At 50.9% G+C, this 23,925-nt stretch overlaps 1 protein-coding gene and 1 long non-coding RNA gene across 8 annotated transcripts in view; one reads left to right on the top strand and one right to left on the bottom strand.

The window, feature by feature from the left end:
* Positions 1-7,355: 7,355 nt before the first annotated feature.
* NR2F2 (nuclear receptor subfamily 2 group F member 2) lies at positions 7,356-13,191 on the bottom strand. The gene is made up of 3 exons (XM_065734025.1): positions 12,579-13,191; positions 10,672-11,199; positions 7,356-7,661 (listed from the first exon to the last, which is right to left on the bottom strand). Exons 1-3 carry the CDS (start codon positions 13,006-13,008, stop codon positions 7,387-7,389), a joined length of 1,233 nt encoding a protein of 410 aa, XP_065590097.1. The 5' UTR covers positions 13,009-13,191; the 3' UTR covers positions 7,356-7,386.
* Positions 13,192-16,317: 3,126 nt separating this feature from the next.
* LOC136047038 (uncharacterized) overlaps positions 16,318-23,925 on the top strand; it is a 32,744-nt gene continuing 25,136 nt past the window's right edge. For 4 of the 7 annotated variants that reach the window (XR_010622045.1, XR_010622049.1, XR_010622048.1 and 1 more), the window contains exons 1-2: positions 16,320-16,581; positions 16,661-16,798. This is a non-coding gene — a long non-coding RNA (uncharacterized LOC136047038). Of the gene's footprint in view, positions 16,582-16,606; positions 16,799-23,925 lie in introns of those variants that run through there. The other 3 variants (XR_010622047.1, XR_010622046.1, XR_010622044.1) reach the window with 3 other exon arrangements.

Genomic DNA, 23,925 nt, shown 5'->3' with positions numbered 1-23,925 from the left:
ACTGATCCTCTCTGCCCGAGCCTGTGAGCTTCCCCTACCAATACCGCACCCCGGTCAGAGATACACGCACCGACCGCATTAGAAAGGGGGGGGGGGGGGGGGGGAATAGAAGGAAGGCGGAAGGGGAGGAAAAAAGAAGAAAAAGAAAAAAAAAAAAGAAAAGAGAAAGAAAAAGCGAAAAATAATAATAATAGAGAATAGGCAATAGGCGGTGCGTTCTCTCGAATCTGTGGTGCTGTAAAGAAATCAGGTTCCGTACAAATGGTTGTATTTGGATGGGTGCTTTTCCGACTTATTTGTTGAGTAAATCTCCCTCACTGCGCTGAAGGCGAATCCCTGTTGATAAATCCATCATTACCGTTTGGGTACAGGGAGACAGCCGCGCCGCTGGATTTATCTTACATTTGTAGCGCTTTAATAGACATTTATTAAATGCTTTTAGAGAGAGACATGGGGCGCCTGATTACATCCTAGTTATAGACAGAACATAAAGACACACGTTAACAGCAATTTACAAGGAGGGGGAAAGAAGGGAATAAAGAAAAGAAAACAAAGAAAAGGCGAAGTTTGGGAGCGGAGCTGCTGGAGACGGTCATTGTGAGCATTTCGGCGGCGACACCGAAGAGCAGATTTTTCTGCTGCGTTTCTCCGAATATTGACCGTGGCCTACACGTCCCGCGTGTGCGCGCGGCCATGGAGGTGCGGGTGTGCGGCACACACGCGGATCTGTGCGCGCGGACCGAGCAGCGCTGCCCGCACCGCTCCGCTCCGATCGGCGGCAGCAGAATGCAGAGTGCGCTCGCGATGGATTCATCACCCTCTTTCACACTCGCCCTCCACCCCCGCCCCCCCGCCGGCTTTTAACTCTAATTTCAATCTTCTTCAACTGGAGAATCTCCAGGGACCTGGGCAAACTTGTGTAAAATAGTTAAACCGAGCGTGTTTCAAAGAGGATCGCTGAGTTCCTCTTCCTGCCTTAATAAACCGAGAGGCCCGGTTCAAAGACAACACGCTTGAATCAAAATTCAGGCTATCTCCCGGCTCGCACGGCGCCAGCGGGCTGGGAGCAGCGCAGCTTTCCGTGGGTTGGAGGGCACGTAGTGACAAACCCTTCGCCCCGCTGTCTGTGTGCGTGGAAATCCTTCCTTTGGGCTTTTTTTCTCCTCTCTCTGCCTTTTTTTTTCTTTTTTTTTTCTTTTTTAAACCTCCCCGCGTTTCTAGCAGCCCCTCTTCCCGCAGTCTCGCAGGGCCGCCCCCTGCTCCCCTCGCTCTGCCCTTTGCCAGCAGCTCCCACCGATGCGGCCCCGGGTTTCCAGCATCTCCTCCGCGTTGCCATCCCGGCCCCGAGCTCTGCCGAGACAGCACCGCCGCCGGGATCACACGCAGCTCGGAGCTTAGCTCTTCGCAAAGGGGTGACAGGGACGCACAGAGTCCCCCCTTCCCGAGAGGAGATTCCCCGCACCTCCAGAAAAAAAATAATAATAATCGCGAACCCATCCCTCCGCCTCTGCCCTTTCTCCAGAACAGTTCTTCTATCTAAAAGTTTCCCAAAGAAAATAAATACAAGTGACACTGTGCCGGGGGAAAGCTCATTAGTTCGTTGTCCAACTCTAATAAAAGAACAGAAGTGCAAATTATAGAGTTCAGCCTCAACACACGCTCTGTCAACTAAAATCAACCGGGCGCAGCCTTGATTCAAATAGCTGCGAAGTTGGTCCGCAATTCTAAACCACCGTTCCCCCCCTCCCTTCCCTTCCCACCCCACCTCCACCGCCGCGGGGACATTTGGTGGAAAAATATTGTTCCAAAGGGGGGAATGGCAAAACTCAGCGTGTAGGAAGAGGGGTGCGCGATCCCATTTCCCCACCGGTGTTCGCAATGAGGGAGCACGGTGCGGGGCCGGGACGGGGCTGAGGGTGCGTGCAGGGCCGGAGGGGGGGGGGGAAGGAGGGACAGCACTGCTGAAATAACATCTCCTTTCCAGCAAAGGTAGAAGAAGAAACGGCCCTTTTGTTTTGGTAATTAGCTAAGCCAAAACTAGGAAAGCAGATGTGTTTTCTTAGCTAATCATGAGACAAGTTTCTTTCAAAGAACTTCTCTGGGCGATTGCAGTCCTCCTCCTTCCATCGCAACCGCGTTTTCCTCTCCCTGGTCTCCCACCCCCTCTCTTTTTATTTTATTTTTATTTTTGGCCCCTCGCGCTACGCTCCCGCTGCCCCAGGTGGGAGAGGGCGAGCCCCCCCTCCCCGCGGTGCCACGCCGCTCTGTTGACATTTTATAGATGGGGGATGGGAAGGGAGAGAAAAAGAGAAGGGGGGAAAATAAAGTTTTAATGACATGTATGACATATTAAATTAGGCAGTTTTACAATTGGGTTTGAATGTGATGCTAACTGATTACAACTGTGTTATCAAAAGGGTGATAAGATTTATAACTCCGTGAGCACAAGCCTCTCCTCTTAATGACAATAGATGTTCAATAGCAGAAATCTGGTTTCTATTTCCCAAGAAGAGACGCTGTGTGTCTCCGTTGCCCCTTTATTACCGCAGGACTCAAGATCCTCTCTCCAACAGCTTGGCACTCGGAAACCCACAGGCCGGGAATACCTTTATGGTCCCTATTAACTACTGGGTTATTTACACTTTCGCTGGTGCTTCTCACTCAATACCCGTATCACATCCGACGGATAACACAGCCCCGCTCCGGCCCTTTCGCTGCGTGGTTGGGGTTTGCAGTTCGCGTTTCTTTTGCTTTACGATATAAGGGGGACCGGGGGGGGGTGGGGGGGAAAGCCGCGCTCCGTCCCTCACACCCTTCTCCTCCCCAGCTCCCTAAACCAACACATTAAGCAAACTTTAAAAACTGGGTTCCTATTACAAAGCAGCGCCCAGGACTAACTGCTTTAAAATTACTGCATAATTAGATTTAGTTGAATTTCACCATTAATTAGGCAGCCGCACTGCGGGGAGCCTTTGAAATCTGAGAAAATGGGAAAAATCATCTGAAGCACGTTTTTTAAACCCGACTTCAATAAATCCTGACAAGGCCTGCATTGCTCCGTGTATCTCTTTCCACCCTACAAAAGCAAAGCGGAGCGAGCGCGATCCCCGGGACCCACGAAAGTTTTAATTAAAATAAAGATCCCCCCCAGCCGGCTCCCCACCGCCGGAGCGCCTCGCAGCGGCCCCGTTCCCTTCGTCTCCCCCTCACTCACCCACCCACCCCATTATTTTGGTGCGTTCCCCGGCGCTTCCCGAGCCCCCGGTGGGTCCGACCCGGGTGGGTCGCGCTCGCACGGGGGCTCCGCTCCCCGGGGTGAGCGGCGCAGCTCCGCGTCCCCGCGGCTCCGCCACCCGCGGGCCGTCCCCACGCAGCTCCCGGGCCCACCCCGCGCTGCCGCTGGAAGCGGCGGATCCGCGCGGCGCGCAAAGCCCAGGCCGGGGCCGCCATGTTGTGGGTTGCAGCTCATCGCAATGCCCGGCGCCGGGCTTTTCCCACGCGCTTCCCACCGCGGGTTTTCCCTCCCCGCAGCGCGGAGCGGGGGGTTTTCTCCCCCTCCTCCTCTCCCCCACCCCCCCCCCACCCCCCGGGTGGGAGCCCAGCGGGGCTGCGAGCTCTGCCCGGCCCCGGCAGCCCCACGGGCGGGCTGGCACCGCCCGCCAGGCGCCTCCTCTCGCCTCAGCCCTCCGCTTTTGTCTGAACTTGGGAGAGCCGCCTCCCCTCCGCGCCCCCTCCGCGCCCGCGCAGCCGCCCCCCCCCCCCCCCCGCCGGCGGGGCCGGGGAAGCTTCGGGCGAGCGGCGGCGCGGAGGAAGAGGAGGAGGAGGAAGAGGAGGAGGAGGGGAGGCGAAGCCCTATGCCCGAGCTGCGCTCTGCAGCTCTCGTTCCGGGTCGCCTTCAGGTCTCTCTCCCCGCCAGTCCCCGCGCCGGTGGGGAAGGAATGGAGGTTTAAAACCCAACCAAACAAACAAACAAAAAAAGAGAATGAATAAAGAAAATAAAAAGGGAGGGTTTTGGGGTGGGGACGGCGAGGGGAGAAAAAAATAGAGACTTAAAGGGAAAGAGTCGCCATGTTTAGCAGCTTTTTTTTTTTTTCCCTCTTAAAAAAAAAAAAGAAAAAAAAAAGATCTCCTCAATTCCACATAGAACAAGCTTCTCGATCCCAACCCTCCTCTTTTGTCCAATTCAATCTTTGGAGAGATCTTTTGTTCTAACTCAGCGTGAAAAGAAAAACTTTCTTTAAATGCTATAAACTTAAAACTAACTGAAGTCCCTAAACAAATCCTGCTCGGAGCACTGCAGACCTATATCCACGGGGCTCGTGCGTGCGGGTGTGCGCGCGGGTGTGCTTTGATTGAACCCTGGTGCTTTTCTGTTTACTATTATTCCCTGCGAACCAAAGCTTGCTGCGAGGAACTTATAAATACAGAGAGAGCTTACAGGCTTTACGACATAAAAAGCGGAGAATGTTTTGGATTTGAAAATCATAAATTATAATTTAATGCCAATAACAATTTACAACAAATGGTTGTTTACAATAAACTAACACAAAACAAACAAGTCAAGATCCTGTGTTCTTAGTAAGCATAAAAACTTCACACACACACACTCACATGGATAGCACTTGCAATAGAAAAAGCTAAATCTAGAGGTCAGCAATCCCCTGCAATAATAGTATATTTATATATTTATAGATATTTATATATTTATAGGAAAGGAGCCATGATTCAGATGGAGAGCCCCGCTCGGCTCACAGCCCTGCACCCTCGGCCCCAGCAGCCGCAGCCCGGGCAGTAATCGACTTTACGGAACGAGCCCTCTCCCCCTTTCTGTTGAGACCACATCACGGTGTGACAGCGCGTGGCAAAGGGGAGAAGGGGAAACCTCAGCCGGGAACAAAATTGCGAGCTTTCGCGTCCAGAGCATCTGCCACAGACCAAGGGGAGGGCGGCCAGGGGGTTGGCGGGGGGGAGAGAGAGGAGAAAAGAAAAATGACACGCACACGCACAAAACCAGAGAGCAACCCCTTCCTTCCGAACCACCTCGCGTCGCCCCGAGCGCTGCCCGGCTGCGGGTCTGCCCGCTGGGCACTGCGGCTCTGCGGGAGGGCCCTGCGGGACGGGGCTGCGTGGCCGCCCGCGCGTGGCCGTGTGCGGGAACCAGGGTGGGAGTGGGGGGATGGGGTGGGTTGGGGGGCGACCTGTGGGCACGCTCGCACGGACCGAGGGAAAAAGCAAAAATACCAATCCACTGGAGGGTATATATACATTAAAAACCGACTCCTCAGTGCTAGAAGCTACAGCCACTCCAAATTGAAGACCTCTCAATGACAACGATAGATGGCAACTACAGAGCGTTATAAAAAAATCACACGTACTTAAAGAAAACTCATTGCAAACAACTGACCTATATTTACAATACTGCTATTACCTTGCTTGAATGATCTTGTGCGCGTATGTCAGACATTTACAAAAGATTTTCGCCCCATTCTGATCATAAAATAGATACTGATCTCCAGATTTCTAATACTTCTTCACAACAATACCTTTCCTACGCAGGCACTTAAGGGTGACAAAAATAAGGGCCTTTTTTTTTTTTTTTTTTTTTTTTTTTTCCTTCCAGAAAATCCATTTTTAATTAACAGGAGGATTAGATGAATGGGGGTTGCTGGTTTACCGTTTCAGCATGGTACTTCCTAAAACCACAGATCAACCACGAACTTCAGTCCTCCGCCCCCAGCCCGGAATTAAACAGGTAAATACACTACAATACATCTGCTACAAACTTACTGTGACAAGTAAACAAATCAATCGCCTATGGGCCTAAATGACTGCAAACTATAGAGAAGTAATGCGGTTTCTGAAAGACACTTATGACAGCCAAACAGGTTTCAGATATCAAATAATATTTTAATTTCTGAATACTTTCAATTTTCCTTGGAATATAACACACAAAGACTCGACCAAACAGTTCAGTTATTATAACTTTTACAGTATACAGAAATGTTGCACTTAAAAAACAAAACAAAACAAAACAAAAAAATAAAACCAAAAAAAAAAAAAAAGAAAAACCTTCAGTTTTTTTTTTAAACACAAAACTGTAAACTCTAAGATACTGAATCAATCACGTTATCTATAAGTGCCAACAGTGTTATTTTGTCATGCTGATTTCAATGGTATTTTTTTAAAAAGGGAAAATATCAACAATTATTATAATACAAAGGGCTTGCAAATATACAAACAGATAGAGGAGTTTAATAACAATTCATGATGAACTATGTGGAACCCAATCCAAATTACAAAAGTTCACTCCGCTTGTTTGTTTGCTTTTAAATCAAAACCGTAGTGTGTGTCTTGGACACAGTTCCTTCTACCTAGAATAAATCCCCACAGTTCATTTTCTGTCCGAAATATCAAAAAACCTAGATTTGGGGGGAGTTGTATGACACGTGTGGTTCATTCGGGTCTATATAATTATAGCTCTCTCAGCTTCAAGCTTAGATTTTGGGTCACCACCTTAAGTGCGCTTCCATCATCGTGTTGTTGAGTTTGTGTTTCTCTCTCTCTCTCTCTTTTCCTTTCTTCCTATACGATACGTTCGTGGACTCAGTTTTAATTCTTTCAGAACATATATTTTAAGGATACACAGTTCTTTTTTTTTTTTTTTTTTTTTTTTTTTTTTTAAAGAAGCCAAGATTATATCAAAAATTATTATAGAACCACAGAATAAACTGGTTTGAAACCAGAAAAATACAAAAAAAGAACAGCTATAGGTACATAGACACATAGGACAATTAATAATTTGGAAAAAAAAGACTTACTTCCTTCCATTCTGCTAATTTTCTCCAAATTGCCTTTAAATGCACTTTAAGCGAGAATTGGTTAAAAAGTTGACCCCCAAAAAAGAAAAGGAAAAAAAAAAAGAAAAAAGAAAAAAAGAAAAAGCGCCCACCGTCGTCTCCTTTCTTCTTCTTTCTGATTTTTTTCTTTCTTTCTTTTTTCTCTTTTTTTTTCTTTTAATTTTTTATTTTGTACAAAAAATGATAAGTAGCAAGTTTTATTTTCTGAGCGACACGGGAGTTTTTAATGCATTCTGTAAGAGTTCACGTGACAGTCTCTTTTTTTTTTTTTAATTCACAGTCCATTAATTTTTTTATTTATTTATTTTTTTTCCTGTCTTCACTCAGCAAACTTTGTAACATCCTTTTACATCCTTTCTTAGCAGAAGGAAATTTAAGAAACAACCAGAACCCAAATGTCATTTGCTTTCCTTTCACTCTCATCTCCCTTCTCAATTTTTATTTTTATTTTTTAGTTTTAGTTTTAGTTTTCTCTCTCTCTCTCTCTCTCTTTCTTTCTCTCTCTCTCTCTCTCTCTCTCTCGAATATTTTATTGAATGGACATGTAAGGCCAGTTAAAACTGCTGCCAGACAGTAACATATCCCTGATTAGGGTTTCTATGGGGGTTTTACCTACCAAACGGACGAAAAACAATTGCTCTATGACAGAAGAGGAGACAGTGCGAAGGGAGGGGAGACGTAGTAATAGCTTCCCGAATCGTGTTGGCTGGTTGGGATACTGGCTCCTAACATACTCTTCCAAAGCACACTGTGACTTCTCCTGTAAACTTTCAACATGGGCTACATCAGAGAGACCACAGGCATCTAGAAGAAAGTGTATTAAAAAAAAAAAAAGAAAAGAAAAAAATAAAAAAAGAAAAGAAAGAAAAAAAAGAAAGAAAAGAAAAAAGAAAACAATCATCAGATTAAAAAGTTTTCTTTTTAATTTTGATTTTTTTTCTTTTTTTTTTTTTTTAATCTCTAGAAAGAAGTGCGGATCGTGCGCCATCACCTCGCCCCCCAGAGTCTCCGTGGGTATCACCCATAGGGCCAATCTCTGTCCTTTTCCACACCTTTCCCTCCTGGAGGGGCTCCCGCAGCAGCAGGAGCGGGGCCGTGTGCTGGGGGGCGCTGCCCGGGTCCCCCCACCTCCAACGTGCGGGGAAAGGCCGTGGGGGGGGGGGGGGGGCGGAGGGCGAGGGGCGGGGGTGCCGCTCTCTGTCCCCCACTTGGAAAATAAGCGTGGGGAGACCTAAGAGTGTGATGGGAAGGCGTGCTGATCGCAGTGATGGAAATAATAATCATAACACTAAAAAACCGGCCCAGCCACAGAGAATGGCGCCCCGGATCCGGCAACAGATTCTCCCCCAGAGAAGACAACGCGTTTTTCTTCAGTCTTTGAAACTGATTTAAGTGGCCCTTTAAAACTGATCTTGTCAGTTTAGCCTATTCAGAGGCAGCCATGCAAACTGTGATCTCTCTGTTCATTTGAGCTGTTTCTTTTCCCCCCTCTTTTCTTTTCTCTTTCTTTCTTCCCCCCTCAGCTCCCCCTTCTTTTTTTTTTTTTTTTTCCTCTTCTTCTTCTTTTTAAACCTAAAGGCCCTTACAAGAAGAAAACTCCCTGATAGGGTCTGGACATTTTTTTTTTTCTGATACGCTAAAATACAATAACTTCCCTTTAAATCAGAGACGTCTGTGCTGAAAGAGCACAGGTTGTGACCTGACCTCCCTGTGGCTTTCCTAGGCACAGGGCTAACACATGCATATTCTGCGAGTCATTAGAAACCAGTTGTTGTGTTTTTCTATTTTTTTTTCCTTTCTTTTTTCCACTCCCCCCTCCTCTTTTTTTTTTTTTTTTAAATGTGTCTGTGTGTGTGTGTGTGTAAAAAAATAAATAAAAGAAAAAGAGGCAGGAGCAAATAGAGTGTGTGTGCATCCCTGTGCATCTGCTTTCCATCAGTGCTGCTATTGGGGAGCTGTGTGCGGAGCCCTCCTTGTGCACGGGGCTATCTCCCCAGCATCGAGATAAGAAGGAGCGTTTATCTCGTTGGGAGGCAATTTACACGCCAGGCCTCACATTTGGAAAATAGCAATAAATTAAACAGTTACGACAGGATCGGACGATTGTTTTCTCAGAAGGCTAAAAATAATAATCATCATCATAATAAAGTGATTTGGGGAGAAAGGGGAGGTTTCGGCTCCGCTCCTCAGGGCGGCCGCAGCCCAGGGGCTGTGTGGGGGATCCTTGGGGCATCCCCAGATGCGCCCGCACCCCAGGCAGCGCCCCACGGGCAGCGGCCCCACGCGGGACCTCCCCAGCGGGTGCTCGTGGGTCACCCCAGGACCTCAGCACGAGTGGCTGAGAGGTGAGGAAGGGGGGTTGGGAGGAGAAGGCTTTTTTTTTTTTTTTTTAATGTGTAAAGCAATAATATATAAAAGGAAGTTTAGGTCACGACCCAGAACCTGGACAAAGTCCAGAAAATGACTTCGTTCCCCAGACCCCCTTTAACACAACAAGGAGCGGATTGTGAGCCCTCCTTTTCCCACATAAACTACATTTTTTTTTCCTGTTTCCTGATATCAGGCTTTAAAAAACTCCGATGAGTAATTATTTTACAGGTCCTGCTTCCATTCATATGTTTATCGCGTGGCCACTTTCCCAAGCTTCCCAATGAGCTACAGGAGAAATCTATGGATTTTTAAACTCCATCTCCAAACTTGCAGGGCTGCAGCCCTCAAGTTAGCGATCTGAGATAGTGTATTGCGCAAATGAGCGAGCAGATTTAAAAATAATAATAATAATAAAAATATTTAGCCTCCAGAGTTAATATCAGGTTTATTACTCACCCAGGTTAAACTCTAGCGCAAGCTAATTAGATTTCACAACGCACTCAATTACTGCTTTATAACTCATGCACTATTTCTAGGCAGCAAAAGTTGACACATATTTTTCCCCCCTCCGCTTTGATGACCCCAGCAGCAGCCCGAGCTGCACTCCTCGCGTTGTGCCACCCCGGAACTACTCGGCGGAGCGCAGCTCCTGCCCTCTGCTCTGACTTTTTTTCCTGCTGTCCCCGACTGCTTATGGTAATGATCCCTCCGCACCCGCTCCTCGCTCTGCACTCTGCAGCTCCTGCTGGGTACAAATGCAAACTTTTCCCCTTAGCTCCAATGACACAGAACTGCTCGCTGCCACGTTCTGTTTCAATCAGAGACAGCTCTTTGGGAAGTTGATTTATTTTATTTTACGGGATGGCAGGGAACATATTTTAAACTCAGCTTTGCGCATTTAAGTTCTTTCTTTCCTTTTTTTTTTTTTTTAATTCAATTTCTAATCCTGCAGGGCTTTCCCCCCCCCACTTCCCCCCCTCCTTCCTGGCTGCCCATAAAATGATCCTCTTTTTAAAGTGGTTTCACTGATAGGACGCCTTGTATTTAACAACATCAAACAGATTTTTGCTGCTGTTCGGATGCGTGTCATTAAATGCAACAACCCAGAGCTAGACTGTTAAATAAAATATTATTTTCAATGGGAAAAAGCGCAGTCTTTCGTGGCGAATGGGTGCCTCCCTCCGAGCCCCCTGTTCCCCCTTCCCCAGCCTCACGCAGCGAGGCTCGGGGTGCGCTTCCCCGTCTATTTCACATCGTTGTGATGGGTTATTTCCCCCCACAGCCCACTCTGGGGGGCTGCTGAGAGCCGAGGCCCCGCGGGCAGCCCCCCAGCCCCACTCCTGGCAGGGCAACGGGGCTGGCGAAGGCAGCAACACTTTGCAAAGAGCAAACACCTCTCCGAGGGGAAGGGGGAGGAAGGGGAGAGCAAAGAAACGCTGCCTACCTGAGGTGAAGAGGACTATGGCCTTTAAACAGCTATATTCTGCGGAGTCGACATGCAACGCTTTCAGTTTTTCTACTTGCTCTTGGAAGATTCGTATGTGGTCCATAAAGGCGACCACTCGGTCAGCAGACATTGGCGAAGCGTGGAGGCCGGCGGCTGCCAGCAGCGGGGCTACATGGAGGGGCATGGAGCACTGGGCGGCGTTGAGCACGAACAACTCGCTCCAGGTCAGCCTGAGCAGGGCCACCTGGTCTGTGATCTGCAGGTCTGGGAAGAAGGGGATATTCCTGGCCCACTCCACCGCGCTGAAGAGCATCCGAGCTGCCAGTTCGCAAATGTTCTCGATGCCCATGATGTTGTTGGGTTGCATGCACTGACTGCCAAAGCGGGAGGTGGGGTAGGGCTCTGCTCTCAGAAGAAGGGAGATATATCCGGATAGGTAGGAATGGCAGTTGAGAGGGTCCCCGTTTGTCAAGGCGAACTGACCGTGAGTTGGCTGTGTGGGTGGCATTCTGCCCCTCTGGACCGCTGCAGTGAATAAAGAAGAAACTACAGCTATTAATATCTGAATTGCTCCGAGCGCCGCCAGCCCCGAGCCCGCTCCGTGCGGCCGTGCCACGGCCCGAGCCCAGCGCGTCCCCGGCCCGGCACAGCCTCACCTCCCGCACACGGCAGGACCCAGCGATCCCCCCCCCTTCCACCCCTCCTACGGCCACGCTTTGTGTTTCCCTTCATTCCGACCAAAGCGGCTTTATCGATTTGGGGCTGGGGGAGAGGGCTGGACAGGGGGCAGAGGGCACCGACACTTCGCAACCCCCGAAAAGAAAAAAAGAAAAAGAAAGCAAGGAGCGAGCAGCCCCAGCATCAACACCCCCACCTCCCCCCCCCCCCCCCAGGGCCAGGCTTTATCCGGCGGCACCTTCCCGTGGAAGCGGGCCTGTGGCGTTTTGTTCAGACATTGACACGGGGAGAGGAAAAAAGGAGAGAGAAAAAGGGGCCGGGGGACAGGGGGACGGCGGGGAGGGGATGGCGGACCCCGCGCTCGGGCTCTGCTCGCTGCCGGCCGCGCTCCGAGCCCGGTTCCCCCCGCAGGAACACAAAGAAGAGCCCGGCAAGTCCCGAGCCCCCTCACCCTTAACCTACATAGCAGCGTCCAGACGCGCTGCGGGGCCGCGGGCTCACATTTCCCGGCTAATTTTATAGCACAAAGCCCCCATCGCCCCTCGCTTCCTTCTGGGCGCTGCTCACACCCGTGGGAAGGACGGGGAGAAGGGAGGAAGGGAGAAAAGTGGGGTCACAGCGAGGGGAAAGGCAAGCACACGGCGATACACACACACACACACACACACACACACGGAGGGAGGGAGGGATGTGTCTATGTGTTTTTAGAGGAGGGAAAATCCGGTTGGGAATCCACAGCGGAGTGCTGTAGAGCCCTCGGGAGGGTGAGTTCCATTGTAACCGTAATTCGAACCGCCTGGGTTAACCCGCGGGCCGGGGGCTTGGATGCGAGCGGGGAGCTCCGAGCATGCAGGGGGGGACCGCGGGGACAGCGAGCGTCCGGCGGAGCCATCGGCTCCGGAGTGGAAATCCGTCCCCGAGCAGCCGCCCCCGGCACACGGCGACGGCCGCGGTGGGTTCCGGGGCAGCATGCGGGAGCCCCCTCCTCCCCTCCCACGGCTCTTTCTTTCACGAAGAGAAAGTTTATTTGGGGAGGGGGGGAAGGTTCTGGTGGGGTTGAGGTAGGGAGAAGGGGGGGGGGGGGGGCGGAAAGGGGGGGGAAGGGAGGTTAACAATAAAAGCAATCGTCATAATTCAAAATAATCAGAATAATAATAATAAAAGCAAACCTAAAAGGCAGCGAGCGAGAAAAAAATAAAATTGCAAAACAAATGAAATCCCAATACCTTCCCGTCTCATGCCAACTTTGAGGCATTTTTTGAGGCGGCAGTACTGACACTGATTGCGGTGGTGCTGGTCAATGGGACAGTTCCTGTTGGCACGACAAGTGTAGCTGAGATTCCTCCTTACACTCCGCTTGAAGAAACTCTTGCAACCCTCGCAGGTAAACTGGCCGTAGTGTTTGCCACTAGACTTGTCCCCACAAACCACGCACTCAATGTGCTGCTGCTGCTGCTGCTTGTCCCCTTGGCTCTGCTGGCTCGCCGCGTTGCTCTGCGCTGGCGTGCTGGGGGGGCCGCCGGGCCCCGGGGTCTGCGGGGTGTGCGGGGTCCCGGCCGGGGGGCCCTGCACCGGCGGGGCGGGCGCTGGCTGCGTTCCCTGAGCTCCGGGCACATCGTCCTGGGGGTCTCGCCACGCACCGACTACCATTGCCATATCTATTGGACACCGTTGCCAAACTTCCTGTTCCCCCTTTATTTTCAAAGTTTGTTTGCTTTGCTCTGCAGCTCAGCTTTGCAGCAGTTTGCTTTTTTTTTTTTTTCCTCCTCCTCCTTTCTTTCTCTTTCCCTCTCTCTCCCTTTTGTTGCTTTAAAAAAAAAAAAAAAAAAAAAAAAAAAGATATCTTCAAAAAAAAAATTTTATTTTTCTTTTTTTTTTTTCTTCCCCCCTCTCCGGAGCTCTCCGGCGCCGAGCACGGGGGAGAGCGAAAGGAGAAAGAGAGGGGGGGGGGAGGGGGGGGGGGAGAGGGGAGAGAGAAAGAGAGAGGGGAAAAAAAAAAAAAAAAAAAAAATCCCTTCGCCGCTGCGCCCGCTGCTCTCAGCGCCGATCCGCAGCGGAGTTGCCGGCGGAGAGGCGGGTGGTGGTGCCGGGGGGCCAGCTCCAGGGCAGCTCGCCGTCAGCCATTCAGGAAAGCCATCAAGGCGCGGACGAACAGCCGGGGAACGCCGCGGCCGCGGGCGGCGCGGGGCGGCGTGCGGCGGGGCTGCTGGGGGCCGCTCTCGCCGCGAGTCCTGCGCGCCGCAGCCACATCCACCGCCGCGCTCCGCTTTGTGTGTGCGGGCGGCTTTTTTTTTTTTTTTTTTTTCTTTCCTCCTCTCTCCGCGCTCCGTCTCTCCTCCTCCCTCCTCCTCCTCCTCCGCCGGCTTTAATTCTTCCTCTCTTTAATTCTTCCTCGCGCCGCGCTCGGTGCTTTCTCTCTCTCTGTCTCTGTCTGTCTCTCTCTCTTTATTATTATTATATATATTTTTTTGGCTTTTTTTTTTTTTTTTAGTGGGGGGGCCGCTTTATTAATTCTCCCCGCCGCCGCTCGCCGCTCGCTCCTCGCTGCCGCCGCCCGGGCTCCGCCGCGCCGCTGCTGCCTTATGCTGCTTGTGCCGCCTCGCAAGTGGGCTCTCGCCTCCGCGCCGCCGGTGCTCACGGCGCGGGCGGGGGGGGGGGGGGGGGAAGGAGGGAAAGGGGGGCGGCGGGGCGGGGGGGGGGGGGGGGAGGGAAGGAGTCAACTCGCCAGCCGGGCGGGATGATAAAAGAGGGGAGCGGGAGGAGGAGGAGGAGAGGGAAGGATCACGGCGCGGCGCGCAGCATCGCGCCTCAGCCCGAGGGAGGGGGGAGAGGGAGAGGGAGGGGAGCGCGGGCCCTTCCCCCAGCGCGCCCCCCCCCGGTGGGAGGAGGAGGGAGAGAGGGGAGAGGGAGGGGCGCGGGGGCGCGGCCGGGTGGTGTGCGCGCTCCCCGCCGGCCGCTCGCCCCGCTGGCGGGAGAGTGAACTTTGACACGACTGCTGCAACTTAGCGCACGTCGCCATGGCGACCGCGCGGCCTTATAAGGCGAGCCGGCGGCGTTTGACTGGGCGAAAGCTCCGCGCGCGCCCGCCCCCGTCGGTCCTCATTGGGCCGCGCGCGACGCCCTCTGTGCGCGGCCCCTGCCATGGCCGCCGCCGCGCGCCCGCCCGCCCCGCGCGGTCCTAAAGGCCGCCGCATTGGGGCCGCGCGCGGAGCTCAGCCCCGCTCCCGGAGCCCGCGCGGGGCTCACCTGGCGGCGCAGCGCAACGCGGAGGGGAACGCGGAGTGCAATGACACAAACGCGCGGAGCGGACCCACGCGAGGTCACGCGGGGCAGGGCGAGGCCGGGCCGGGCCGGGCCGCTCCGTTCCGCGGCACCTGCGGAGCCCTCTCCGGCTCCTCTCCCCGCTCACCTCCGCTCCGCCTCGGCGCCCTAACTTTGTGCTCTTTCTGTTTCCCTTTCTCTCCTCGCTCCGCGCAGCACCGCAGCCCTCGGAGCACCGCCGCAGCGGGAGCCATCCCGCACGGAGCGGCCGACGGGCGCTGAGAGCGGCGATCGGACCGAGAGAGGGCACGGAGTCCGCGCTCGCACCGAGCGGGCAGCGCGCAGCCGGAGCCGCGTGCGGGGCACGGCCGCGGCCCCAATGCGGGGCTCTGTAGGATCCGAAGGGGTCCGCACCCCACGCTCCGTCCCGGTGTCACGCGCGGGTGGCAGCCGCAGGTGCTGCGGGGCTCGCCGGGCACAAAGCCGGGACCCCGCGGGTGGGGGATGCTCTGCGGCTCCGTTACACGGCGACCCGTGCCCGAGGTCCAGGAAGGGGAAAGGCGTCTGCTCCCGGTAAAAGGGTGTGAGCGCCTTCTGCTCCGCGAGTAACCCTAAGGACTGGGGCTGAGCCCTAGCAGGGACGGGGCACAACGCGCACATTGTCCCACATTGCAGCCTGAGGTTGGATTTCCCGAGGAAAAACATAATAATAAAGGCTTCCCTTTGCCTCGAATCTGACAAAGTCAACAGGATTAATTCACCATGTGCAAAAACACGAGTACCGTCCTCAACGCGGAAATCAGAAGGGAAAGCGGTTTTCGCAGCACCCACGATATTAATACACGATCGTAGCAATGCAAAGCCACCGATACACGCTCACACACCGCCGTGCCGCTGATTGCTCGAGCATTAATGAAGAATGCCCCGCGTTAACTGTTTGCTCTTCGAGGGATGGAGCGGTGTAACTCTCCATTAGCACCGTCCGCCGCTTTGCTATTTGTTTGCGAGTGGGCTGAGGCAGAGCGGGTGAATGGAAAAATGAACCACGGTTCATTTTGCTAAATCCTATTTGAGACCCGAGCGCCTCGAGAAGAAGGGGACGTTCACCGCTGTCCTTCTCCGAGCCCCGTCACAATAGAAATGCTCTGTTTAGAAGTAAGGCTCTATTGTTTTTATTCCAAATAAATAAGCGCATCCCTCCTGCCATTTTACTGCAGATGTAAATTTATTGTAATGAGAGGGAGTGGAAGGATTTATTTTGCTAAAATAGAGTTGGGGATAGAGCTGGTGTAAATCTTGTTTTTTTTTTTTTTTTTTTTTTTTAAAGGAGGAAGAGAGGGAAGCTGCTTCCCTGGCAGAAAGCTGCCTTGCAGCCCTCTAATTCTTTCTAGATTAAATCGCAATATGAATAGAGCATCGAACAAATACCGAGTTTCGCTCTGAACTCAGTGGAAAGCAGTTACGTCTAACAGAATTCAATGAATTCCTCTTCTCCCTCAATGTAGTATGTGTGTGTTTTTCTCTTCCACCACACTGAAGTTCCATGAATAGGGAAAGTGGCTCCTATTGTGTGCCTCTGAACTTCCAAGTCAATGCAATTTTTAACCACTGGCTTGTGGTACTTTGAAAATCACCAGGGGCTGTCAGAGTTGGGTCCTCTGAAAAATTTACAGTGCTAAATCAGAGCATATGCTGTGAGAGAGGAAAAAAAATTGCTTAAGATTGGAGCAAGTACAGTATCTGGCTGCCCCCTAGTGTAAGTCTCTTATCTGCCTAAAATTCAACTTTAAAAGAAAAGGATCTCTTAAAGGGAAACGACTTTTGGCTCACGTATGCATACGAGAATGAAACTTCTGTACATTTTAATCTGATTAATTCCTAAGGATTTAAAATTAATTGGCTTGGGCACTCCTAGACCGGACTATAAGATTTCTGCGTCAGGGTTCCTGCCAGCCCTGTGCCGAATAGGTATTTTTAAGGGATAGTGGTCAGGGATTGGGGGGGGGGGGGGGAATCCTGTTTTGTGATTTTTTTTTTTTTAAACGAGGAACCGTGCCTCGCATACGGCTGTCAGAGCAAAACACTTTCGCTGCTTAAACTCAGATCTGCGCCTTTTGCCGTAATAAAGCAAGGATAAATAATTGCCATAAAGCCTCCGCCGCGCTGCCAACCACACCTTCGGAGGGTGAGTATATTCCAGCTTCTTTCCATTGTACTTAACCAGGGAAGCGACCGGAGGGGGAGAGAGAGGGGATCTCAGCGCTATACCTTCCCCACCGAGCTTTTCATTCTTTCCTTTTTTTTTTTTCCCATATATGTATACATATATATATATGTATCTACGTCCATAAGCGCTGCCAACCGCAGCCCCGGCGCGGTCCGATCGCGGAGCCCCGTCCCCACCCGCAGCCCCAGCCCCGGCCCCGGCCCCGGCCGCCGATTTGGGAATGACTTTGAGGCACTTCGCAGCCTCGGACCTGGGAGCCGATCCCGGTCGTTGGGTTTGCTGGCTTGTTTGTTTGTTTGCTGATTTCTTTATTTAGCTAAAGGACGTGCTAACTGGCGGTGCTGCGATTACACAGCCTCGGGTCTCCCCCCCCTCCCCTCTTCCCCTCCTTAGAGCAACCCACGTAACCTTAGAAACGATCGTTTAAGACGCACGTTAGCTAACATTTGCTTTTTTGGATTTTTTGTTTTCCTTAAAAGAGAAACACAAGAATCACAACACATTGCCCGCAAAAAAAAAGTGTCAAAGAAGAAGAAAAAAAACTAGAAGTAAACATACCAAAACCATATTTGCCTTGTTCAAGGTCCCAAATCGCTTGCATCTTCCTTTTTCTACCTCTCCTTTAGTTTGGCAGGTGAAAGAAACAAACAAACAACAACAACAAAAAAAAAAAAGATCAGACCGCTGTCTGCCCCCCAGAAAGATGTGCGTAGGGTAATTAAAGAGAAGTCTCCTTCTTGGTGTTTATCTAAGCGATTGTGCAAACTGATTAAAAAAAAAAAAAAGAAGAAGAAAAAAAAAGTAAAGTTACAGCCTTCAGGGGGAGAAAAAAAAGGAGGCAAGGTGAAGGGAATAGATTTCCCACAACCTAAAGGGAAGTGCTTTCGATGTATTATTAGCGATCAGCCTTGGGAGAGAGGAAAAAAAAAATCCTGAACACACTCTAACTTTACACAGACAAGATTTCAGGGGGGGCTTTGTACATAGCTGCTGAGGAATGTGCGCCTCGCCTTTAAGAAAAAATCCCCAAGCCCAAGGTAGGAGATGTCTTTGAGTGATCCTTGTCTCTCATTTCATTCCTTAGAAGGAAGAGCGTCTCGCTACACCTTGTTTGGAGCTGGAAAGGCGAGACTTAGGGGAAAAAAAAATCACAACCCACCCCTCCAATTGGGGAGAAAAAAAAAAATAAAAGAGGGAAATCTCCTAACTTAATGACTGTGGGGGGAGGATGGATGCGGCCGATTTCAGCCCCCCCCTTCCCACCTTCCCCCTCCCCGACAGGGAGAGAAAAAAAAAAAGAAAAAAAAGCCAACCGCAAACAACTACAGGCTGAACTATCAACACATGCACCGAAGGGGAAAAAATATATAGTGTCCTGTGTAGGGTCGGCAGGGAACGCAAGCACACGCTACAGCAAGTTGGGAAAGAATCCGAGCTAATCAGCAATCTCTTTCTCTCTCTCTCTCTCTCTCTCTCTCTCTCTCTCTCTCTCTCTTTCTCTTCCTCTCCCCCCCGCTCTCTTTCACTGCCCCTGAGATCCCAGCTAGAAAGAGGTACTCCACATTTTTTCATTACCAAAAATCCGTTGCAATAATCATTTGTTGCTAATTGAAACCCTTGGAGACATTTTCCCCACCCCCTTCACAAACATGGCAACTTTTAGACATGGCAAGCACGTTTGTTTTATTTTATTAAAAAATACGGTTCGGGGGAGGCTGAATCCTTCACCCAAGAGAAATATCAGCTCACAGCCCCTTCCCCAGGGGGGAAACGGGACCCCAGTACAGTGAGGGCTTGGGAAAATTTGGAATACATTACACTGCCTTTGGCAGGAGAATACTCTCCAACTAATGGATTCCTGCTCCTTTTTGTGTGTGTGTGTGTGTGTGTGTCGGTGTGGGGGGTTTCTGGAAAGAGGGGTGGTGGTCGTGGTCGTGGGGAGCCGAGCTTTTATTTTAAGAAACTGTTATGGTAAGAGGTGTGTCATACTTGACAAATGGAACAAACGCTCTTCCATTTCTTGCTTGTCCTTGCCTTAAAACGGGAATTAAGTTAACCACAGTGCTGCATGTTAATTGCATGTTTACTGGGCTAATGAAAATTACAATGGGGTTTTGCCACCTCGAACAGTGATGAAAAAGTATGAAGGCAATTGTCATTGCAGCCCTCGGGGAGGGCCGGGGCTGGGCCGGGGGGGGGGGGGGCCGGGCACGAACAATATTGATCAGAAGAAGGATAAATCTTTTAACTGCTCGTTAATACCATAAATATGGGCTACACAAGTTTCCACTCTTGTTAAGCCTAATCAGTACATGGAAGATGGAGACGTATCCCACTCGAATGCATTTTTCTTACTGCCAGAGGGATGCTCGCAGCTGTGGGTGCCCTCCCCTGGTTCCCCTCGGCCCTCAAATGCCCCCTCACAGAGATGAGCTTGAAAGGTGCGAGGAGGTGAACCCACGCTTCCCGTCCTTTCTCCCCTTTTGCAAATGCTCCTTTTCTGCAGAGCTCGACGGGTCGTGGTGGTGGTGGGGACAGAATAAAGGGAGGAGGTCACTCCTCCCCCCCCCACCTTTTTATTCCTGAGCTCCGTGGAGAAGAGGAGGATGACCTGGGAACTCAATTTGGGGATGACCATTTTTGTGCTGAAAATTAAACCCAAATGGCAAGAGCAGGGGGAAAGGTGATGGGAGAAGGGCGTTTTGGGCTTTCTTCCCCCACACCTCTCCAAAAGAGATTGTTGGAAGAGAGAGAGAAAAAAAAAAAAAAAAAGGAAAAAAAAACCAACAACACTCTGGAGGAGGGAAAGGCAATTAAATAGCCTAAAGATGATTTAAATCCCTACCAAAAATGATTCCAGGGAGAAGCCTCTCTCCGGTGCCACACAGCCGCACATTGGGAAACTTTGGCCCAAGTTGTGGCGATAGCTCCAACTCTGCTCCACAGGGTCAGAGGTGAGAGCTATTTTAACCCCAAAAGCCTGCGAGTGACCAAGGCTGCGGCCGGGCTCGCAGCACTAATAGCCATAATTACCTCCTCCCTCCCAGGGACATTCCTCACAGCAGAAACGTTAGACGCCGAATTGAAGAAAATCCTGGAGCTGAACATATCTTGGGGGGGAAATAACAGCGATATGAAGGAATTTCAGAGCTCTCTCTTTCGCTTGGGGGGATTGAAGCCTTTTTTTTTTTTTTTTCCTCCTCTTTTTTTCCCCCTTTGCCAGCATTCCCAAGGCGCTGGGTCTTTGTCTTAGAAGGAATGGAGTGTCTGAATGGTGTGAAAGGGACAGAGAGGGTCGCTTCAAATCGATTTTACTTGTCCTCTCTGTCTTTTCGGATCAACGCCCTTCAATGGACACATAGGTGCTCTTTCAACCAAAAACTTGTGCAACATTTTCTGCCTGTATTGGTGCTAAATACAATAAATGCTGGGCAGATTTTTTTTTCTTTCTTTCCAAAGCAGAAAGCACCCTAATTAAATTGTTTTATATGGACAGTCGAGACAGACCAATTAAGTATGCATTAGTATAAAGATATATTCGAGAGATAAGCGCTCTATAGGAGCCCTGTCTGGGCAAGGTGCGTAAAGTGTCCTCGCGAAGAGAGCCTGTAAGCAGGTTTTCATATGGATTTTTCCCCTCCATTGACTCCTATACTCGAGTAACGGACTGAATAAGTTAGCGAAAAGCCATTAGTGAAAGTGGTTTCTAAACAAAGTTAACAGGTGGATGTAGCCGGTTTTAGATTTGAATAACAGTCGCACATCTCTAACACACAGCCATGTATTTATGGAGCGTGCATGCACGCAGCGTGCGTTTACACAGAGAAATGCCTTCGACCCGGGGTTGCCGTGTAAATGCACATGAAATAAAGCAAACAGCTGGGCGCTGGCGGGGGCTGCGGCGAGGGGTGCGGGATCGGGGTGCGGGAGCGGCAGGGCGGGCACGGTGCTGCCGGGGCTGCGCTGCGCTGCGCGGACATCCGCGGGCACTGCGCACCGGCGCGGGGTGACTGCAAGGGGAAAGATTTCCTATTCGAGGCGTGGGCTTTCCCAGGAGTGAAAGAACAGATCAGGGTAAAGCACACACACGCGCGCGCTCGCGCGAACTTCTCGTTCTGTCCATTTTAGCACCCTGGGAAAGCTCTCGTGTATGGGTAACCACAGGAACTGAGCTTTAAGCTCCTCTCCATTTCCATTTTTTTTTTTTTCCTTAGCTGCAGATTTTCCAAGTCGTTACAAACACCCCCACCCCCCTCCCCCAAACCAACCAACCGGAGAAACAAACAAACAAAAAGCCCTCAGCCCCAGCCCTGCCTCGGCTGAACCCGGGGCTGCAGAGTTGCGGGAGGGAGAGCGAGGAGGAGCGGGGAGGGGGGTGAGGGGGGGGATGGGCACCCCGCATCCTACACCCTGCGGGACCCCCGCGGGATGCTGCGGGGTGCGAGCTGGTCTCGTCCTGATGTGACACCGCTGTCACTCCAAGGGCCGGGGAAGAGGGGACAGAGGGATGCAGGGATGCGAAGCGCCCGTGCGACGGTTGCCTGCTTTCCCATTCATTTTCCAGCAGCGTTTTGGAAGTGCCAGACCATCATGTAGAGATGGGAATGAATAAGGCATTCTTCTCTTAGGTGGCTTAACGCCACGGTAAACAGGTTAGAGACAGAAGCTTTTACAGCCTCAATTTCTCTCTTTGGTGGATACCTTCGAGGATAAATCATAACAGACGGTATAGGGGCAAGGAATGCATCTGAAGGAGATCTCAGCGAGTCACTGCCCGGACAATAGTCCACCTCCTGTTGGGTTGCGTATTGATCAGGAGAGGAGCTGAAGATGTCGCCACACTAAATATTTACTGATCACACACAAATAGCCGGGACTTGAACGATTTTCTCCTGTGAGGAGAGCAGAGAGAGAAGGGTAAATCATTTTATTAGTGTGTATAAAGCAAAGAGCACACTCTGGCTTGGAGTGTTTTAAGATGTGTCTTCAGCTGGATGAAAAGAGTTAGGGAAATCGATATGGAGTGATTAGATGAGCCAGTCGTGTCAAAGAGAGAGGCTGTGAATTTCATGGATTTGGTTATACCGGGAGGGGGAAAATATATCGAGAGATTAAAGGGAGGAACCCGCTGTAGCGGAGCCAATGAAAAAATAATATCTAATCAGAGCCGGCAAAGGTAGGGACGGATAAGCCCCACATTTCCAAAGAATCGCATCAGCTGGAGGGGAACCGGGGACGTACATGAAAGAGGCAAACGGGGGGCGAGCAGAACCTAGAAATGCTACAGAGCATTTCAGAGCAAACAGAGGGGCAGAGAAAAGTCGCCTCTGTAGAGCAATGCTGAGACACTGCGAGCGTGGGGACAAAAGGGACAGGAGCGAGGGGACGGCGGGGCTGCGGCGGGCGCTGGGTGAGGGTACGGGGTCCCAGCCCGTGTCCCCAGGCGGGGACAGCCCAGCTCCGGTGTGAGGGGGCTCAGAGCCACCCTTCCAAGTTTGTTCTCCCCTCCTTCTCTCCCTCCTCAAGCACAATGTGGTGAGTAAAATGGATTTTAGGGTTTAACCACCTCGTTTTATCCATCCCCGTAATGACAAGTCTCGCAGTATGTAATCTACAGATTACTGCCGTTCTAGGGTGACCACAAGTGGCATTAAAAAAAATTATATATATATATATACATATTGATAGATAGATATACATATAGATAGATATAAATTATCAGTATTATTTCCTTTCTGAAAAGGACAAAGAGGCAGAAACCAGTCCGTGCCTTCGGGCTGGGAGCGGATTGCCGGGTGCAGGCGGCTCCGCCGTGCCCCAGGTACCGGGACATTAAGGCACATTAAGGCCAACTTCGAGCAAATGTGGAAGTGCCAAAGGGCACGGAGCAGGGCACGGCTCTGCCTATCGCCGTTAAAAGACGTTCTTTAGGAAAAGCTCAAATTTTTTTCCTTTTTTTTTCTCTCTCGCTCTCTCTTTTTTTCCTTTTTTTGCCTCGAATCGATGATGTTTGGGCCGTCTTCTAACGCTGCCTCCTCCCTGGGTGTATTTTCCTGTAGCAGCAATAGGATGCGACTGCAGAGCACTGAGTCAAAGCACCGGGAGAAAGTTGGAGCCGCAGTTTAACTGATACTGAATGCTGGGAGGGAAGAAAGGCACCCAAAGCAAGGAACGAGGAGTAGAACCGATGTGGAAACAGCTTTTCACTTCTCCTCCAAGTGCTAATTTTGCTACTGTAAACAAACACTGAAGTTAGAAACAGCTGCATGTAGTCTGCCGGACACTGGGGTTTGTGGGAAAAGAGGAGAAAATGGCTTTTGTCCCCCCGTGTGCCCCCTTTTTGCCCCTGCATAACACCCAGCCCCTGCCTTTTCCCAACGCCGGGGCTGATGCTGCTTTTAGCAGCGGAGAGGGGGACAAATAGAGGTGCATGAAGAGCATTTCACGTGAGCCTATGGAGCTCAGGCAGCTCTGCTGGATCACCAGTGCAACAGGAAACCTCGGGACAGACACAGCCTAATTAACAGTTTTCCATAGCTGAAGCGATTTTTAAGAATCCCAGTGGATTAGACCAATATGTTCAGGTGTAAGGCTACGAGGGCCTATAACTCCTTTTGCTATAATCTTATAACCTCCTTACCTAATTCCTTAGATTGCAGATAGGAAGAGTCTGACCCTGGAGGTCGGAAGGAGCTGGGTTTCATTAACCCTTCCCTCCTTGGCCCCGCTCCGGGGTTCACTGTGCTGAGCAAGGGATGGCGGACAGAGGGAAGTGTTTGGGATGGGGCTTGGCCCCAAAGAGGTGCAAGGGCTTCAGAAGGTTGCTCCCCGTGATGTAAAGGGAAAAAGGAAATGGAAAGGGAACTTCTCTGTGTTGCATGCATTGGGAGGTGCTCAGCTGTACAGGCACTCGGGGGAAGATTCTTTCCCTTTACACCATTTCAGAGCTATGCTTTCTTTTTTTCCTGCTTTTTTCTTTCTTTTTTTTTTTCTTTTTCTTTTCAAGAATCATTTTTTTTTATTTTCAAATGTGAAGGGAATGAAACATGCCAGAAATGTCAGATATTGCAAAAGGCAAAGCAACC

Source organism: Cyrtonyx montezumae, unplaced genomic scaffold (genome assembly GCF_038088225.1).
Source record: "Cyrtonyx montezumae isolate F1298 unplaced genomic scaffold, pur_monq_1.0 scaffold_17, whole genome shotgun sequence".
NCBI lineage: Eukaryota > Metazoa > Chordata > Aves > Galliformes > Odontophoridae > Cyrtonyx > Cyrtonyx montezumae.
This window is presented reverse-complemented; position numbering and strand designations above follow the sequence as displayed.

Bases quoted from the DNA above. Each gene is read 5' to 3' on its own strand.
- NR2F2 (XM_065734025.1), bottom strand. From the start codon at position 13,008: ATGGCAATGGTAGTCGGTGCGTGGCGAGACCCCCAGGACGATGTGCCC. The intron at 11,200-12,578 runs GTATTGGGATTT...TATTCACTGCAG, and splicing joins AGTTGGCATGAGACGGGAAG to CGGTCCAGAGGGGCAGAATG. The intron at 7,662-10,671 runs GTAGGCAGCGTT...ACTTTCTTCTAG, and splicing joins CATAGTCCTCTTCACCTCAG to ATGCCTGTGGTCTCTCTGAT.